The sequence below is a fragment of the Cupressus sempervirens genome, chromosome 5 (genome assembly GCF_028749045.1).
Source record: "Cupressus sempervirens isolate cs-2001-9-10 chromosome 5, ASM2874904v1, whole genome shotgun sequence".
Lineage (NCBI taxonomy): Eukaryota > Viridiplantae > Streptophyta > Pinopsida > Cupressales > Cupressaceae > Cupressus > Cupressus sempervirens.
Genome location: NC_143122.1, coordinates 394,351,372 through 394,372,507, shown reverse-complemented (window position 1 = coordinate 394,372,507; position 21,136 = coordinate 394,351,372). Strand labels below are relative to the sequence as shown.

The 21,136-nt window shown below is 35.8% G+C and overlaps 1 protein-coding gene across 2 annotated transcripts in view; it reads left to right on the top strand.

Moving 5' to 3' along the window:
• Positions 1 to 21,136, top strand: part of LOC149556461 (uncharacterized) — a 208,989-nt gene that overhangs the window by 170,822 nt on the left and 17,031 nt on the right. For both annotated transcript variants that reach the window (XM_089830779.1, XM_089830778.1), the window contains 3 exons: positions 2,950 to 3,029; positions 3,371 to 3,506; positions 4,136 to 4,328. In XM_089830779.1, coding sequence (XP_089686905.1) covers positions 2,950 to 3,029; positions 3,371 to 3,506; positions 4,136 to 4,328 — 409 coding nt within the window. The remainder of the gene's footprint in view (positions 1 to 2,949; positions 3,030 to 3,370; positions 3,507 to 4,135; positions 4,329 to 21,136) is intronic.

The following is a 21,136-nucleotide window of genomic DNA, read 5'->3' as shown; positions in this document are numbered from 1 at the left end:
ATTTGAAAAAAATATCAACTTATAAATATTGATTACATTCTAATAAATGGATTAAAAAAATAATAAGATATTAACTTGTTATATTGAAAAACTGATTTATATTCCCACCTTTTCAATGGGATGAAACCTTTTTGACATGTACATTGTATATATCCAACATCATCCGAGCAGCAGGTGGAATATATAATAGAAGATATAAAAAAATAAAACACATGGGACTATCGAGTTGGATCCGTTCCTTATGCAGAGAAAAGGAATGTAATTAGAGAAATAAAAAATAAACTTTTCCAAGGCAAGCTTGATTTTCTACATCTACATGAACATATTTTGACTTATGAAATCAATCAAGGAATATGGATTTAAGAGCAGCTAATAAATTAAAGCTGAAATATATACTAAAGCTATCATTTAGAATAAAAGGGGAAGATATAAGTTATTAAGAATAAGACTACAAGCTCTTTCATAAAGTTAAAGAAGGAACCACCTAGGGGATTAAAGTTAAGGGAAAGGTGTGAACTTTTCTTTGTGTAATTAAATTATGTTATATTATATTCATTATATATATATATTTTTAAATGAATGATGTAATATCTCTCTCTCTCTCTATATATATAGTGTTTAAATTTAAAGAATTAAAAATTGATTGTTATTTAAATCATTAATTATATATAAAGTGATATTTGATATTTCATGGAAAGATAAATATAATTTATTTTGGAGGATTGGTTAAAATTTTAATAATGTCAGTATGTGAGATTGGTGATCTCCATTTGACTGACATATCTAACGTGTAATCTCCATCCGACCGACATGCTTGAGATTCTCATCATCTCTAGGATGTTGGTATGTGAGATTGATATAATCTCCATCTGACAGACACACATGAGATTGATGTACCAAAGTATTTAGATGATGTCAACATATGCATATGTGATTGGCCTTGGATAGATGATTAACTGTCCAAGAAGAATCTTAAGGGGTGTGCTCCCGGGAAAATGACGAGGTAGCTATGAATTAGGAAGTCCGATCTTGAGACATCCTTAAGATTGGGGTTAAATTAGAGGGTAGAATAATATAGTTAGTTTTGTTATTGTTGTGATTCTAGCCATTGTTTTGCAGGTATTACTTGTCCCAAACTAACCCTAATAGCGGGGACATTCAAGTAGTCTTGTTCAATGAGGGAGTCATGGAGCTAGTGAAGGGATAGATTAATGCATTTGATCCTCCATCCTTGCTTGAATTTGTGAAGAAAGCAAGGAGTAAAGAATTGGCTGCCCTAAATCTAAATTTCAGTCCAAATCATTTCCAAACAAGAAAGCAAAAAAAAAAAAATCTTAAAAGACTCCAATCAGCATGAATATCAGTCAGAAATTTGATGGTGAAGCACTTAATGACTAAAGAAAAAGGAAATTATGCTTCTTATGCAAGGAGCCTTGGAACCCAGGATATAAGTGTGCAACAGTGGGCGAGGTGAGTAAGAATACTATACAATAGAGGATTGTGTTTTAGAAAAATCAGTCAAGCAATTCATCGGTGAAAAGGAAGAGAGATTTTAGAAGAGCATGGAAAGTGCAAGGAGAATAATGTAAAACTTGTCCATCTTTCATAAGAATGGGTCCCTACATATTTCGGGAGTACTAGGTGGACAGTGATTGATTGCTTTCATAAATACAGTTGCCACTCATATTTTTCATAGACAAGGGACTTGTAGCATGCAGGGGACTTGAAACACAGAAAATAGATGGTTTGGGGTGATGGTTGCAAATGGTTTTACTAGCACTAGGATGATTTCGCAGTTGAGTTTATAGTTAGGAAACCATGAAGTCAAGGATGACTTTTTAATGGTAAGCATTGGAGATAAAAATGCAGTGTTTGGACAAAATGGGTACAATCATTTGAAGGAATAAAATAATGACCAAGTGCCTTCTTGAGACAGTAATCATGAAATATATTGTGATTTTTACTCTTCTCAAGAAGCTTTAACTCATAAGCAACTTCTTCTACCCTCAATCTGATTTGTACAGTCCAGAGAAATGGGGCTTAAGCTTCTCTACTCTGCTTCTTTTAAGAGGTCGCAATCTCAAAAAGAGCATTTCACCAACCTCAAAAGTATGTTCAATACAGTATTGATCTGCATATATGTTTCTGTTGATTCTAAGCATGATGGAGGTTGTGCTCAAGAGTTCTTAGGCTATTTAAACTTTGTTGAACCAAATCTGGCTTTTGGAACTGCTATAAAAAATTATGAACTCAACAAAAGTTTGAGTTTCATAACTATACAAAACCACAAATGACATCATCTTAATAAAATTGTGTAGTGTTCACATTTTTTATGCTATTCTGACCTAAGCACTAAAGGTAATATTCAAGGTTACCACCAATTGAAATACCAAATTTGTGTGAGACCCCTTTTGTGAAAGCTTTCTACAAGGGAATTGTTTTTTCCATTTATCTTATTTGTTGTTCCTTTAACTCTTCTCCCTTATATATAGAGGCCCACTTAAGTTGTATCAAACTTTTTTTCCTTGCCACATTTATCATCCTTATATATTAACTTGTTCTATGTGTTAGCTATTCATTATCGACCTCAAAAATAGCTCCGGCTTTACAAAAGCAATAGTGCCCTTAATCCTATCTGTTTTTAGGACAAGAAGCATGACCTCCATATATGTTTTTTATTTTTTGGAATCTTAGCAATCATATTATATAATTATTGCAAGCCATTTTCAATTGTAGTCCTTTGGTACATGTTTTTTTTTTTTTTTTGTCTAATTTATTTGTATTCAGTTCACTGCTATTTCAAAATTACTATGGAGGGTTGTTTTTCACAGCATTTTGTTGACAACAATTAAAGTAATGATTTAGATGCTAATTTTATAGGTTTATTAGACTTTTCTGTATGATGAATTATACTAATCATGTGATTTTTATTTCTTGCCATGCTTTCAGTGGACTCCACCAAAATTATGTGCTCCTTTGTTGGATCTAGTTGACAAGATTTTTCAGCTTAATCAAAGAGGCTGGCTGAGGTGAGACCAAAGAAATGATGAATTTATTCATGGAAGTGCGAGATATGTGACATTTTAAATCATGGAAATCTTTTCACTAGATTAATAGTAAATTGATAGAAATTTAAGCTACCTTGTAAATTTTCCCAGTTTATGGACAAATGGCTATAATCTGTGTGCATGTTATATACCAATTATAGAACCATATTCTGGATGATGCCCTTGGATGAAACTTTTAGTTTTGTAAATCATGTCGATCTTTGTTTCCTTGGGAACAAGGTTAGTTCTTGTGTACTCTGTTCTTTTAATGTAAGGACATTTGATAGATGAGAAAATCCTTACAGTATATTACTGACTTGCAGGCGACAAGTATTCTGGATTGGGAAACAATTTTTGCACTTGGTAATGGAGGATGCAATTGATGAATGGCTTTTGGAACAAATACGGCTGTTGAGGAGAGAAGATGTTGTTGCTTCTTATATTAATCAAGTCCATGAAGTAAGTTTCATTTTGTGTACTCCATTTTATGCAATTAAGAGGAAGATAGACAGATGGATACATGGATAGACAAGTAATAGGCACACACACATGTGCAGTGCATACTACAATTGATATAGTTTTTCCCATTTCCATGGGTGCACTCATTTTGAGCAAGAGAGACTGAGAAAAGGAGTAATGAGAACAAACCCACTGGTTATGTTTTGCACACATTGTTTCTTCTTCAAACATTTAAAGTAGATTCAATAACAATGAATATCCTTTTCTTTAATCTATTTAGAACAGTATGTTTTATTTTCTTTAATTAGTACAATCACAATGAGAGATATTTCTATTGGGTGAAACAAGGAATTCTTCAAAGGCGCTGTTTGAACAATAATAAGCTGGTAATATTGCCATCCTAATTGAAATTGCCTTGTAAATTGTAATGAATCCATAGTAAAAGATAAAATAAAACTAAACTAAAACTAAACACAACAAAATTCTCCATGCTTTAATAAATTGGTATCTTGGACATGGAATTCTTTATTTGAAAGCATGAATTTAGATGGAAATGAATTTGCCTTAATATGTAAATGTCCTTCTTCTAATTTGTACACTTGACATATTCTGTGTTTATAAACTTACAGGTTCTCTTAGATAAAGGCATCTTCACTTCTGAATACAGTATTCAACAGCAACAAGAAAATGAAAGAACATTTAACTCTAGTGATGGAGCTTTTGATGGGAAAACAATCCAGATCCATACTAGTCCACCTGAACCATTTCAAAATCAACTAGAAGCAGATCGCAGGGCAAAAATGGTTCATGATTTTATTCTTGGTAAGCTGATTCTCTGATTGCACATATGTGCATATTTCAAAAATTTAGAGAATTTGATATGAACAGCATATTTTTTGTTCCTAAAAGATTGTCCATACTTTCCCCTACGATCTGAGTCATTGAGTTCTCCTTTCATATAATTGTATTTGTGTTGGTCTAAAGTAGATTTCAGTTGACCGAGATATGTTCTTGGATGTAATCTTAAAAAATATAGTTTGGTCTATAAGAGCATCATGCACAGCATGAGAAAACAACATTGAATGAGCTAGTGAAATGTGTTTATCATAATTCCCATTTCATTTCTGTATCTGTATGTTACATTGGTTTAGGCACTAAACTGTGAGAACAATTTTACTCTTCTATGACCATGTTCTTAATTAATTACTCATTTTGGATTTAAATATTGGATTTTTGAGAAGATCTATCACATTGTCTTCATTATATGATTAATGATTTTGATTTTGTTTTGAAAGAAGAAATATTGATAATCAGAGACAAAGATCACAAATAACTCATCAGAAGAGAAACTGAAGGGAACTTGTTAAGATCCTCTATTGACAGGTTCACCATAGGGAGATGAAAATGTAATATAACATAATTTACAAGAGCACCTATACAGGAGAAAGTAAAAGAATTAAAGGATCTCTTATACAAGTAATTATGAGGGCTATTGGAGGCCTTCCCTCTAATTTTGAGCAACATAACTTATATAGAATTGAATACCAGCTGCTAACTTATGATATCCATGCACTCCAAGAGCTACCCACCATAGCCAAATCCATAACCAGTAAATAAGAGGAAACCTATCTTTTGCACTTATAAATGTATAGATTGGGTAGAGGGCTTGCAACATGTTCCTTTTTGAAGATTGGCTTTCTCACTATGGTAAAATCTGGATACAAGCAGTTAAATGGTTATGGCCTAGCAGTAGATATGTTCACGCTCAAGCTTTAGGTTGGCATGACTAATTAAAATCAGCATATATGATAGTTCATTTGATGAACACTGAACACTGGAGCTGGTTTTCATACTCTTCAATCACTGCCTCTTTGACCACCATTAAATGACATTGTTAACAGTTGCCTGGTTCTGCATTGAGAGTTACGTGCTTTGCTTATGGATTTACGAAACTTTCAAATCTGCAGATTTTGACACACCCATTAGCATATTTATAGATCTTAAAACTCATCTGTGGGACCATCAACAACTAGAAGCAACTTTCTATTTTATAGAGATTACCAAAGTTGGACATTCACCTTAGGTATTTTGGAATGCTTATCTTTGAAATTTTTCAGAAATTCCAAAACTAAGCTATTGAAGGTGCAATAGACTAAGAATATGAACCTCAACACTTCAGAAAGCCATTTCTTGTACATAATCTCCATAAATTTGCATTATTATTTCAAGATCCATTGTTAGTTACATAACAAAAGCCTATCTTCAATTTTTATCTTCATGGTTTCTTGAGTTCTATTATTTGACACCAAGAGGCACTTCATGACAAGCCCATTTATAGCCCTGGACAATATAAAGTGTACAGTAAGGATACCACATTCAATTAATTATTTGAGAATTTGGCTTTATAACTATCCATATGTGTTGCAAATGTATTAAAAGTCCTATGTACTACTCTATAGGATTTAGCTAGTCTTTAATCCTTAAATTCGATAAATATAATGCACAATAAAGTCGCAAAATGCACTTGATGTTTTAAATGGCTCATTACAGTGCTGGATGTTCCAACTGATTGTCCCGGATTTCCTTTGAACAATTTTCAATCCATACATTTTGAGGTCAGCAACCAACGTACAAGAATCACTCCAAAATTAAAGTCTCTTGCACTTTAGGCTTTTTGAACCAAGGTGGGTCTCCCTACACAGTGCCTATAGATCTATTAGAATTTTAGGCTCAGACAATGAATTTTATAGCAGATGGCTCCCAATGAAAATATGCCAAGGTAAGGTGGTTTAAAATTTCAAATTAGCTCCGTTCTTGGTTTATCACACACTTTGCCAGCAATTGGGATCAAACAATTTAACTCTAAACCTACTCCTACTAGCAGAAAATAAAAAAGGATTCAGATAATTGAATGTTTCTGAACATGTATTGAACCATATCAGAAATCAATGCCTGTTCTAGGGCCATAGAGTCAAATAGAGACCATAAAAATGTTCCACCAGAAAATTACGTCTAATTAGTGGATTTAACTTTGTAAATGCCCTACATTAACCATCCACATGTATTATTACCATAAATTTGTACTTCAGATCCTAAGTATGCACTCAAATCACAGTTAATTGATTAAAGCGATTTAACTCTTTTGAAAGAGAACAATAAACAATTAACACAAGATTGGGAAACTCAAATGGCGAACTCAAATATCTTTGATATATTGAATTCTTATAATTTGAGTACATAAATTGGAGAGAACTGCATGATATCATTCATAAACTTCACAAACTGATTAATATTTGTTTCAAATAAAAATCATTTACAGTCCACTTATTCTATCATTTATGGACTGTAATTGATCTTATTTGATCCTCTTTTGGACAAAATGGAATGCTAATTTAGTATCTTCATTCCCACATGAAGACTAAAAATTATTTCCAACCACTGGTGGGAAAATTGGCTTGACTTGAGAAGGTGTTGGCTTTGCTGATGATGAAGCATTCTTCTCTAACCACTTTACTGATGGAGAAAAATTAACAATAAATTGAACAAGTTGAAGCAAAAAGTCAAGGCACTGAAAATTGAACTGAAATTCAAACCAAAAAATTCAACTCATATTTCAGTTTCATCCTGTAGCAATGGAGACTCGTGATCATGGTGATCTATCAAGGCCTCATGAATATTTGAAATATGAGAAGTAGCCCTCCACCCCTTTTCACAAGTTTCAATAAGGACAAATCAATCAACTTGAGGGCCTCAGCCATGTGCTAAGTGGCTGATGGTGGGAGTTGACAAACTGATTTATTCAATTCATATGTTCCACAATCATCTGAGCTAGATGTGGCTGCAAAGCTGTTGATATCTGTCATCCAAAATTCCAACAATGAAAGCTTATGTAATTGGAAGCATGAGTTTTCTACAAGCATCTCTTCATCACTGTTGATTAGCATAATCACTTCTCCTAGCAATTTGGCAAGCTCACCCTTCCAGTCCTCATGTGTCCTTTCTTTCCCTTCTCCATCCCAAAAAGATGGCAGATTTGAGCCTTCCAACTTATTAAGCCTCTCTAAGTTTTTTACAAAGTGAGTGATATTTCTTATGTTACTTTCAAAAGACTCTTTCTTAAGTTCTTCTCTAAGCTGTTCTCCAATTTGACATGATTGCTGAACAAGTCATCATCAAAGTATTGTTTTATCTCAAAAAGTGTACTGATGACCAAAATTCCATTAAATCTATTGGTTTCAATACATTTCAAAAGAACGTCACTTCTCCTTTGAATATTAAATGCAACAGTTATGTCATGATGTTTTAGCCAGTTGTATTTTCTAGAGGCATTATTTGTGTAAACCTTACATTTATCAAGCCAATAGAGAGATCTGATCAAGGTATCGTCAAAGTATTAGTGACCAGATTCCATTAAATCTATTGCTTTCAACACATTTCAAAAGAACCTCACTTCTAATTTGAATATTAAATGCAACATTTCTATCATGATGTTTTTGCCAATTGCATTTCCTAGACGCATTATTTATGTAATTTCTTAATCTTTTGTTCTCTTTTTGTAGCCCTTTGGCTTCCTTTTGCCAATTTCTTCTCTATGTAGTTTCTTCAGTCAACTGCAGTCTCAATCTCTCCTTTGCTTCATCTTTTTGTTTTTCTTAAACATTTATATAGCTTGATAAGTAGGAGATAATTTCCACAGCAAGCCAAATTGTGATATTGCTATTAGGATTTAATTGTGTGATTTTTAGTCAAACTCATTGACCCATGTTTCATGAGTAGTGATTCAACATGAATCCATCTCTCATGAGAATAAATGGAACACTTAACACTCATTGGATCCAGGTGATGCTCACAGGAACACTTAACACTCATTTATATAGCCACTTTGCTGAATGTGGCAGCATGGGTCACCATTTCTGCAGTTTTAGTTGGCAGTGGGCCAACATTCCTCACGGGATTCCTGACATGGCTTAATTGCCTCGTATGGATCGATAAGACTATTGGTTGTATTGAGCATTGACAGGTCAACCTTTTGGTGCAATGACAACCCTGAACACTCTACCAAGTGGTATCAAAGCCTGGTCACATGTTTCAAATCCATGCAAGTTGTGGTGAGTGACACTGGGAGGGGGATTGTTAGCAATGAGCCAGCATCCTTCATGGGGTTCACAACATGGCTTAACCGCCTCCTGTGGTTTTATAAGACTATTGGTTGTATTTAGCATTGACAGGTCAACCTTTTGGTGCAACGACAATCCTAACCATTCTAACAATTTCAACCAGGTTAGTATCCTCTAATCTTTATGTAATCAAACTACCAACAATTCTATTTGGATCTTGAATTGTTAAAGGCCTCATATTTGGGGGATAAATGGATCAAATTGCAAGTACATTGGAAGTAAGATTAAACCTTGATCCAAAATATAACCTATCCACCCCTTCCTAATTGAGTATTATGTCAATCTTCTCCATTTTCCTTGGGATATTAAAGGCAATGGCTAATAATATGTCCCACCCCTGGTGAAGTTAACATCCTGCTTTGCTCCGCCTATCGAAGGCAATGGATGATGAGACATTCACGTAGAGTCGCCATGGTGTTTAATAAATTGCTTGCAAAGGTTGTTGGTACTGAGAATAACACCCTAATTTTGAGTGAACGAAGTTTATGTTGGCTAACCAGTGGATTTGTTTGATTGACTTGAAGGATAGTCTCATTTGGGCATGCCAAAAAATGTCAAAACAAAGTTTGCACCCATCCTTGGGGTACGAGCCCCGTGAAACCTTGTAAAACATTGAATGTTACTCCAAGGGTGGGGGGACCTTGGGCATTTTTTATGTGAGTTTTGTTCCACTATAGTGTGCAGAATCAAAAACTCAATGTTTCAAAATGATTAAATAATCAATCCTCTCTTGAATAAGGTCACTTCTTATGCTAATTTTGCAAAGTAAGATCATGAAATGACTTCATGGTTCCTTCTATTATGGATACACGCTCAATGAAATAATGTGATTTATCGGGATCACTAAGGGGACTTAAGTCATTTCTTGGGGCTTGTCAACTTGATTCTAAAAATTAGACTTCAAAATGTGCAATGAAATATATTGGATTTTCCAACTTGAGTTCTCAACTTAAACTTAAACTTTTGACTTCTACATGTCTACTCCTTATAACTATGGATGCAAGAACTAGAAGTATGAATGAACTTCAACTCTACTAGATGCGATCTTGTCAGCGACTCCAAGCCTAGTGCAAGCTTTCAAGGTAATCCTAATGATTTTCAAATCAATACCTCCTCTCTAAACCCATGAATGAAATGCAAACTAAAATTTGAGTATCAGTTGAAGTTGAGTGCATTCAATTACTAGCTAACCACACAAGGCACATTTACAATCAACAAGGAGGCTAGTCGCCTAGACCTATGTTTGAGTCAAGCAAGTAAACATCCACAACTTCTTTCATCCAACTAAGTTAAAAATTTATTCAATCTTAACAAACTTGAAATGAAATCTGTTCTAAATGAGGAATGTAGATCACTATGCAAAAGTTCAAATTTGATCACAACAATTTACCATGCAAAAGAATAGAGCAAATTTGGCATTATGAGTAAAAATTTTCCAAGAACCTCCTCTTACAAATGAGAGGGGTTGAGGCTTTATATAGGAGACCCAATTACAATGAAAGACTAAGATTTTTTTGAAATTAATGGCCTGGATTAATCCATTACAAATCCTAATTAGGCCAACCAAAAGTAGCCAATAGAAATGAAGCACCACAAGATAAGCCAATGAAAAAATTCAATGTTTTGAGAACCAATAAGAAACAAGAAATGTGCCTAGTCATCATACAAATCATCATCCAAGATGTGCACTCACTTTGCCTTTTTAGCAAAATCAATGAGCTTAGTCAAAATCGCACTAAGTTTCTCCATGTCAATACTAGGGAGGCTGTCATGTTGTATCTCCATAACTTCTAATTTCTCCACGCAAGTGTCTAATATATTATCCCAATCTGAAGTGTGCCTCTACGAATCATTTATAGAAATCTTAAGTAATAGGAATACATTAAAGTGACTCTTCTCAAGAGAGTCCATGTCTCTAAAATAAAGTTATTCTATCTTCTCTTTTAATTCATCCAAATCTAACTCACTGAAGAATCAATATCAAGACCAAGCAATTCCTGGATTGCAACAGGGATCCTTGAAATTATCTCCGAGATAGGACCCTCAATATCCCCACACTCTGTGCATGCATGCTCATATGTAGTCCTCCTTGTGAGCAATGAAAGGTACCATATGCACTCCCTCTATCACTTACTCCCTCCTAAGTCAAAATTGATATAGGGATACCCCTTAATATATTGAGACAAGGAATCATCTTGTGTTTTATCGGCTAAAGTTCCTTCCACATCTTCTCCAACCTATGCATGTTATTTAACAATGTTGTGGACCTCGCATATACCTGAACTAGCCCTGCAAGAAAGGCCTTTGCTTGTTAATCAATATCACTTGCCCATCCTTTTACCATGCCACAAGCACGATGCGATCCCTAAGGAGGAGGAATATATGGAACAAGTATTACACTCTCTTGCCTTGATAGACTCGTGTTTGTGTATGAATTCCTTCATCATCAAATTCTTTAGTTCTAACTCATCTCTATCCTTTATCGGTTTATCCATCCTTTTCTCAATAGCATCTATAGTGTCTTTCCACTCCTAAAATTCTTGTTCCTTGTCGGCCCAACATCAAATGAGGATACATGATAACCATTAGGAGTAATTGCGTCCTTTTTTTTATCACCAACTGGGACAGCCAAATGCACAGTGCAAGATCCTGATTAATCTTCAGTAATCTAATGAATCTTCTTTGTTGGTTTAGGTTCTTTTACTCTATTTACCGTACAAAGTAAAAGAATATTTATCGCATGTAGTATAGTAAGATATCACACAGAACAAATATTTTATTCATATACGCAATATGCACTCCAAGTACAATGCTTACAATAATAATTATGATGCTCCGACAGTCCTTCAGACGATGTACATATACTTTCCTAAAGGGGTGACTCAACCATCACGTGCCCTTTTCGATATAGCTCTACCCATCGGCTATAATACTTTTTACCGACAACATCATCCCCCCCAAAAAGTAAAGTCGTCTCCAAATGACAATTACAAAATGTTTGAGACAAATTAACAAAATGGAATACACTAACTATGACTAACTATAATAAGATAGATCTTTTTCCATCACATCACATCCACATTCCTCCTATGCCTACACCAAGCTAGTCTCCAAAAACATGTTGCATTTGTAGCCTCTGCTAACACAATACTGTCTCCTTAGCCAATCTGACCTTGATAACCACCTATGCCACCTTCTCTGCTTCCAACTCTTGGGTAAGCTGAGCCTAGTGTCGGTCTATTGCCTCCAACTGGGTGGTCAGCTCCTTCGAGCTCTCTATGCATCCACCAAGACAGCCTCAAGTCCAACCAACACCTACTCCGATTGCCTCAAAGCGTAGCACCCCTCTCGAAAGGCTTGCTTCAATGCCTCTCCACCTCTGGCATACAAACACTCCATGCTTGCAGCAACTCCAGGTCTCATCAACTAGTTACACCTCCCAAGACCGATAACTGAACTGACTGGGGGTCTAGGGGGCAACACCCCCAGTGGGTCGAGGGGTAGCACCCCCACGGGGTCCTAGGGCAAAGAAATTAGCACCCTCAAACCCACACAGAAGTCCATGGAACACACCATTTTTGTGATTATCTTCCAATCCCATGCTCTTTCTGCCAACTGCTTATGTTTTCTTCACTATTTGTTTATGTCTTTCCCTTTGGTACCATATGTTAGTCATTGTGAATTGTTTTGATTTGTCTTTTTTGTTTTACCAATGCCGCACAGTAGGATTATACTTTGTAGATCTACCTGTCCGTACAAAGGTACTCTTTCAACGTGTGCCTATCAATGTTTACTCTTTATGTTCCTTCGTCAATCTCATGACCGTGTTGTTCTTATCTCATTAGTAGCCGTATGGCGTAGACTTGGCTTACTTTGCTAAGTCCATACGTTCCAAATGTGCAAGTCCATACGGTATTCCACCTCCACCGTATAGTGATCACTTTGACCTCCTTAAGTAGTAGTCTATCTCCTGTTGAGCTGTACGATTATATTCCTTGGTTATCCACACAACATAATATCTTATGCATGACCGTACACTATTCCCTTGTTCTCCTCAATGTCGTATGGTGGTGTTTCTGTTCCGTACGATATGAAATTTGGTCTTAATTCATATGCCCATGCACTCTCTTGGTTGTACGATGACAACACTATTTGTATTGGTCGTACAACCGTATAGTGATCTTGTGCCTCTTTGTTTTGACTTTACCGTATGGTGTACGGTGAGCATCTTCTTGCTTCTTTCTTATTTTGGCCATACAGTGTTTCTTGAATGTACTCTCCTCCTTTTCATGCCGTACAGTGCTCTCTACTTGACTTTATGCCTTCCTTGTTGCTATACGGGCTATAACATGTAGTCTCCTCCCTCAGGCAGGGTCGTACGGTATGCAAACTCTAAAAAGACCATACGGTCCACTCTTTCATGCTGTATGGTAGTCTTCTAGTGCCCTTATTGTTGTACATTGTCCTTTGCCTTCCAATTCATGGTCATTCGGTACCATTCTCCTTTCTGGATGCCTATACAATGTCTTTTTCCTTCAATTGATGGGCGTACTATGGCTTTAATCTCCTGTTGCACTCTATCCACATGCTTTATCACAACCATACAGTATGAGCATCTCCTCATACACATTCACCATGACTGTACGGTTCATTCTATATAGCCTTCAGCTTATTTATTAAATTTTTTTGTTGCTCCAATGCTATAATTTTCTCTTTTAGCTTCTTATTTTGTAGATCTTTATTATACTTTATTTACATTTATTTATTTTACTAATATACATTTTGTTCTCTATTATTTATATTCTCTTTGAGTTGTTCGCCTGTAGAGGCACGTTATTTCTTTCATGGGAAATTTTTAGTTTCGACCCATTCACTACATCGGGCACTTCCTCCCTGTTAAGCATCCATAATTTGATTGCTCCATTATTGCCAACTTCGCGAATCTTATACGGTCCTACCCATTTTACCTTGAATTTTCCTAGTTTGATCTCGTTGTGCCCATTGTACTTCAAAACTAATTGTGAAGTTTCTGTTAATTCCTTGTTTCTAAATCAGACTTGTAGTCCAGACTTTCAATGCTGAGAATTGTCTTCAAAGAATTCTGAATATAGAAGAATTTACTGTTATGTATATGCGGATTCAATACTGAAAAATACAATATTTGAATGTGGAGGAGAATCTCAGAATAAAATCGGAGGAAGTAGAATACTTAGAAGAGCAGACTACTATAGTTTTTGTGTGTCTTCTAAATTGTATTCACAACCCTTTAAATATCTAGACCAAAGGACGTCACCCCCAAAGAGCATGTCCCTTTCCTTGGTCGGCTTCATAACTCCTAAAATTGGAGATTTGCAAGATAAACAAACATTACCTAATAATTAACACATTGTGTTAGTTTCTTTGTTTAATATTAAGAAATCTGGAAAGTCGCCGTCTAGAGGAGAAACTTATAAGTATAAATACAAAGCCTTTCTTACATACTTAGAACATAGAAGAGATAGTGCGATCTGCACTTTCAGACCTGGTGATTATCAGGTTATAAACTTAACACTCCCTCTTAACTTGATAATCACACAGAGAGATATCATGTCTAGCAACATTAATACAAATGACGACGCAAGAATTAATACTCTATATCTATCTGAATCTTCTTAGCATGTGATATCATAGAACACATAACACAATGTCATATTACTAAACCTATGATATGACTAATCACTGCTACTAATGATAAGACACATGTTGTGACGCATAGAAACTGGTATTTCTATATCACAATGAGATCTTGAGTTTAAGATCTACCAGAATATAGGATAAATCCGGAGAATACTAAGATTCTTCCTTTATCCAATTTTTGACCCATGAACATAGCAATGCCAACATCACAATATGATCTAAAACTCATCTGGATCTTACAGTAAAATCTACTAAATGGACATGTCCCTCTCTAGGTTGGCCTACTTAACAACATAATTGTTTCCTCAAGACCGGTGCCCATTCTGAGAGTTACTAATGATTAGTAACTAACTAACCACATTAGTAAATAAGAAGGCTTATAAAAGCCACAAAGAAAATGCTGATCTGTTTAGAGGGGACAATATGTTCTAGTGACCAATACTTAGGGGAACTCATGCATCCAGATCAGACTAATCTGAAAAACAAAACACTTGTCTTGTCAAAGTTACAAGGAATTAACACTTCCTCTTAACTTGATAAGTGATAGAGAAATATCTAACAACATCAATAGAGATGACTAAGTATAGATATACACTCTATACCTTTCTGAATTTCAAGCATGATGTATCATTATACAAATGATACCTGAAAACACATCATATCACAAATCTTGTAATATAAGTTATCACCGGAGCTTGTGATCAAATCACTAAGCATCGTTCGTAATACAAACTATCAAATCACCTAGGCTTGTAACACAGGGCGTTTGACAAGGCTTGTGATATGAAGTATTACCTGAACTTGTGATAACAGTATTGCATAGAATGCAATACTCAGGATAAAGACTAGAGAATAATTAAATTCTCCCTTTACCCAAGTTGTGACGTTTGGAGTTTTAGAAATGTCACAGTCACAACATGATCTTGATTTCGTCCAAGATCTAGACTCTACCAACAATCAATTACTAGAATGCCTTAAACAGGATAAAATTTGGAGAATAATTAAATTCTTCCTTTATCCAAGTTGTGACTCATAGGCACACAACATGATTCTGAATTAAGATCTGCCAGTACACTAGATAAAATCTGGAGAATAATTAAATTCTTCCTTTATCCAAGTTGTGATTCATAGACATAGAAATGCCTTCATCACAACATGATCTTAAATTCATCCAAATCTGCCAGTAGTTCTCTACTGGTCAAAACATTATCTTAGAGATCGTCACCTCTTATAATGTCTTTATACAAGTGTTCATTATTTCAGAGATCGTCACCTCTTAAATAACAAACACAAATGGTGAAGCCCCATAACAATCAATATCCTGACAATAATATAAGTTATCATAAGAATACAAAACAATTCAATCATACCTAGATCTTTCCTGAGATGATTACTCTCAGAGAGTTTTGATAAGAATACCTACTTTCTAATTTCCAGTACTTAAGGATAAAGTCTAGAGAATAATTAAATTCTCTCTTTATCTAGGTTGTGATTCATAGAAATCAAAATGTCTCTTTCACAACACAATCTTGAATTATTCAAGATTTGCTAGTAGTCCTCTACTGATTTAAAACACCATAAGATCATTTGCTATCATAGCAAATTCGTGCTAGAAGATTCTTTTCTATTATTGCAAACTGATGCTGCAAGACTGTTTGCTGAGAAATGCTTCCACACCATGATGTTTATAAACGTAGGCCCATCAAATGGTTGCTCACTTTAGATTTTCAAGACTCCTACTGGATATCAAATCTTCCGATCTCCTTATTCAAGGTTGCCTTGATGAGATTTCAGACTCCCTCTGAATCCAAAATTCTTTCCTACAAGAACATTCTTCAGAAAAGAAAAATCAAGGCATATACTTTTCTTATAAAAAATACAAATGAAAGATATTATAAACATAAGATAAAAGAAGAGCTTAAGTATAATAGATACTTATCTTTCCATCATGACCTTGATGAAAGCTTTTGTACTTTATGAGTATATTCCATCTTGACATGGTACACTCAGTCTAAGATTGTATAAGCTAGATCCTGGGGAGTCAGCTTGATCTTCTAATTACTCTCTCTCTTACATATAACCTTCTTATTAGATGATACTTATGATTTTTGCTACAAATTCTTTATTACTCGAAAATAAATAAAGCATGGTCTACTCCCTCTGAGTCAAGATTCGCCATTGCAGATCATTTAGCTTCTCTTTTTGTCAGAAAGGCATACCATGCTAATATCCATGATCTTAGTGTCACAGCATGATGTCACTTTATTCCCTCGTTTCTAAGAGAACCAATGCTAATAATCCGAATAGTCATAAGGTTATATAGAATGCATCTTTCCGCAATCATTAACACTCCCTCTTGGACTTGAAGGAAGATCAGAAATGCCTTGAGTAATGTGTTTTGGAGATGGGGCAACAACAAGCTTACAAAAATACCACAAAATATTGTCGTGTCTAAGCAGCCAAAAACTTTTCAAGTTTCAGCAACCAAACACTGTTGACTCAAAATTAGATTGCACAACACATATCACAATGACCTTATCTGGAAATCATTATCTATTTCCATGTTGTAAACATAGTGGAACTGTAGTCTTCCACTAATTTGTGACAATAAACTTCTCATCAGACATAACAAGATGGTGTCATTTCTATAGATGGTGTGTATTCTTATTACTATGCACCATATCTTTAAAAACAACCTCATTGATGAATCTTGAGCCCATGTCTTGCTCTCATCTTATTTTTAGGTCTAGGTAATTATAGAAAACTTATAATGCTTAGAAATCTGTACAATTGCTGACAAGCTTTCCGCAGCCAATCACAATTCAATCTAAAGAAATGATTGATTCTGAAAGGTAGTCTGCAGCTTGTGCCAATCACTAGTTATCCTTTGGATATTAATCTTTATCACTGCTGCCACCTTTCTCTTATCTATATCAACTAGCAGAGATGAATCACAGCACTCTACCATATAATGATTCTTTTACCATTGTCAAACAATCATATCATTTGTATGAATGTGATGCAGAACTATGACAGTGGCTATTTCTTGCCGATAGTTCTTGTGATCTCAGACTTGTGTGCTTCGTATGAATTCTACACTCTTCCCATCTCTTTATTTAACCCATGTCGCAAGTTTAGTACTTGCAAATACTGAATATATTCAGGTTTGATTACCAAACTCTAGAAGAGGCATAACATTTGTTGATTTCTATCACTATTTGCACACAAACTAATCTGAACCCCTCATATTCTTCACATCTCATGCAATATGGATATCATCGCATCTACATGTCTAGGCTTCCATGTTCTGAGATAACTTTTAAAACTTCATGTATATGTAGGTTATGGAAAAACATAATCATTTGAGAAATTATTATACTCCAGCCCGACTTTACAATAATTTTCCCTTCTGAGAAATACTCTTATGTCTTAACACTGTAGAGGAATGCATTTAGAGATGCTTGCCGATAAAAGCCAGTCTCTGATTTTTATAAATGTATATATCTATTTTTTTTTATTAACACTATAGTATGTGACACTTCAACCACATCTAACCAACTATATGAGCTACTTCCTTCTGTTGTTGCCACCTTATTCAGATGGCTTCTCCGCTCCCCATGTTTCAATTATCTTTCTTCTTTGAACAACACAAGAGATCCATATTGGAAGACTATTGTGTAACGGAAGCTACTCCAAGACTCTGTGTTGATACTTGTTAATGGTGTTTTCTCTTCATAAGCCACTGAATTCATAGAAAGTTCCAGATATCCAATATAAACCCATTAGTTTTCAGAATCTCCCACCACAACTTGAATAAAATGTTTGATTCAATTGATAATGTTTGTCGTGAACCTTTCTCGCACCATTCCTTGTCATTGCTGAAGAATCACCACTTGTGCTTCCTGTTAGCCGATTAAACCGACTAGTCTAGGTACATTGCTTGGGCTGCCTGTATCTTCCCAACTTGTGAATGTGGGTTGTGTGGGCGGGGTGTGATTGTTTGTACTCTACAGAATTAATCGCTGACCAACACATGGGCCTAACAGGCCAACTTTTGAAGGTAATCGCAGAAAAAACAAGTCTTATTTGTCCTCCATTTAAAACTATTGTTGTATCTAAGATGCAGCACTGTGGGCAAACCAAATAGCAAAAATAACCTTCTTTCAAATTAACAGTGCCCAGTGGATCTACCTTCAAGCCGTTTAGGCTCTACAGAAGGAACATGGCTCTGATACCATGTGAAGTTTTTGTTAATTCCTTGTTTCTAAATCAGACTTGTAGTCCAGACTTTCAATGCTGAGAATTGTCTTCAAAGAATTCTGAATTTAGAAGAACTTGCTATTATGTATATGCGGATTCAATACTGAAAAATACAATATTTGAATGTGGAGGAGAATCTCAGAATAAAATTGGAGGAAGTAGAATACTTAGAAGAGCAGCCTACTATTGTTTTTGTGGGTCTTCTAAACTGTATTCACAACCCTTTAAATATCTAGACCAAAGGACATCACCCCGAAAGGGCATGTCCCTTTCCTTGGTCGGCTTCATAACTCCTCCTAAAATTGGAGATATGCAAGATAAACAAACATTACCTAATAATTAACACATTGTGTTAGTTTCTTTGTTTAATATTAAGAAATCTGGAAAGTCGCTGCCTAGAGGAGAAACTTATAAGTATAAATACAAAGCCTTTCTTAAATACTTAGAACATAGAAGAGATAGTGCAATCTGCACTTTCAGACCTGGTGATTATCAAGTTATAAACTTAACACTAATTGGCCTAGTCGAAATCTGTTCAACTTCAAGTGCTTGTCATGCCATGCCTTATGCCTGTGTTGTGTAACTTCTATGGCCCATTGTGCCTACAATTGTCGCTTATCAAGTTTATTTAAATTATACAATCTTTCCCTCAGGCTTTTCATATCTCCTAGCTTGTTTTCGATCGTGATTCTTAAACTTGGCACCATGAATTCTGTCAGCTGCCACTCCTTGCTGTCAATAACTGTATTCTTGATTCTAGAACCTTCACTCCGTGCTGCTGAAGTTTTTATGAAGCCCTTTCTCTTTATTTCTTGTGCAAACTGTACAATGTGTTTTCCTTGCTATCAGCACCTTTCTACTAAATTTGCGGTGCAGTGTAACCTTTTCTTTCTGGGGGTCCATTCACCGTGTAGCATACGGTGGAATCTTTCCTTTTGTTGGGTTTGTATGGTATGTTCTTTCTCTTGTACTAGCCGTATAGTATGTTCTTTCCTTCAGCTTCAGCTGTAACCGCCTTTCCTTCTTTCACTTCTCTGTATTCCTTCGAACATTCATTTTCCTCTCTTTTATTACCTTTGTCGACCCTTAAAATATTACAACTCGGAAAGAGCTCGTTGCCCTCCATCTACCAATGGAGTAGGCTATTCACCGAGTCCAGGTCATCATTATTCGATCCTCCTAATCTCAATACTCCTTTGTCAGGTTCCATTTTTTTCTTCCCTCATTGTCACCTTCACCTTCGCCTTCGGAATCCGATGACATTGCCTTCTTAACTATCATCTATGTGTGCAAGTTGATTATAAATCTCTGGCCTCTGCCTTCCATAGACAGAGTATTCCATTTCCAATCATGTTTCACCATCACTTGTACCAGCCAGCCCTGTCTAAGGATGGCATCATACCCTTTTCTTTTTAACGATATGACCACAAAATCCAACAGGAATGGTTGTGTGCCAATAGTTACAGGTTGTGCCATCAGGGTCCCTAAGGGCTTAATCTTGTGCTAATCGGCAGTGAGCAATTGAAATGTAGGTGGTCACAGCGTAGGTTGTCCCAACCTTATCCATATATCCTCCAGTAGTACATTTACTCCTAACCCTCCATCAATGATTGTGTTCATGAGTACGGTTCTCAAGATACCCATCTCTACTACTGCAGGATGTCTTCCCGTTGTGAGTGCCAGTAGCATTGGGTCTACTACAGTTGCTCCGTTGCCATCCTTTCCTGTTTCTTCCATTGCTTTCGAGAGTGGTGTCGTCCAGTATCGTCGTTCGTAACTAAGGCATTGTAAGGTCATTCAATTTCATAGGAACTTCCATTTGCATTACCTGCCTTATAATATTTTGTTTCGCTAGATTCCTCTTCAAGGTGTCAACAGTGTCTTTTGTTTGTAATTTTTTCATTTCCATTTGTTTTTTCAACTCCATTTGTGCTTGCTGCAACCTCTTCTTTTCTTCCCCTGCATCTAGGTGCATTGCCTTCTTTGCTTGTTCATGAGTGATGGCTAGTATCTCCTCATCACATGTTTCAATGCTTAACAAGTTCACTCCTTGGTTAGGGCATTTTGAATCCTCGTAGTCTCCCAAACCACACCATCTGCACAACTATGGTGTTTCCTTCATAGTACAATCTCTGGCAAAGTGCCCCTAGAGGTTGCATGCACGACATTGTATCATCAGTCGTCCACTCGAGTTGTACTGTATCCGACTTCGGCCTCCATTATTGTTATTATTATTATTGTTACCACCTCGTCCACATCGGTTATTATTACAGTATCCTCCTGAGGTTGCGTTGTTCGTGTTTGTTCCGTTGGACACTTTCTGCGTCACTAACACTTGCTGGTGTCCCTTTGTTTTCATATTGAAAGGGCATTCCTTTGTGGAATGTCCCGCAATCTAGCAGATATCACAAAAAAAAATTTTGGGCAGGAGAACTTTGTGTGACCCTCCTTACAGTCCGTACAACACAATTCCCCTTTCACCAAGTCAGGATTCTTTTTTAGATTTTTAAACTCCAT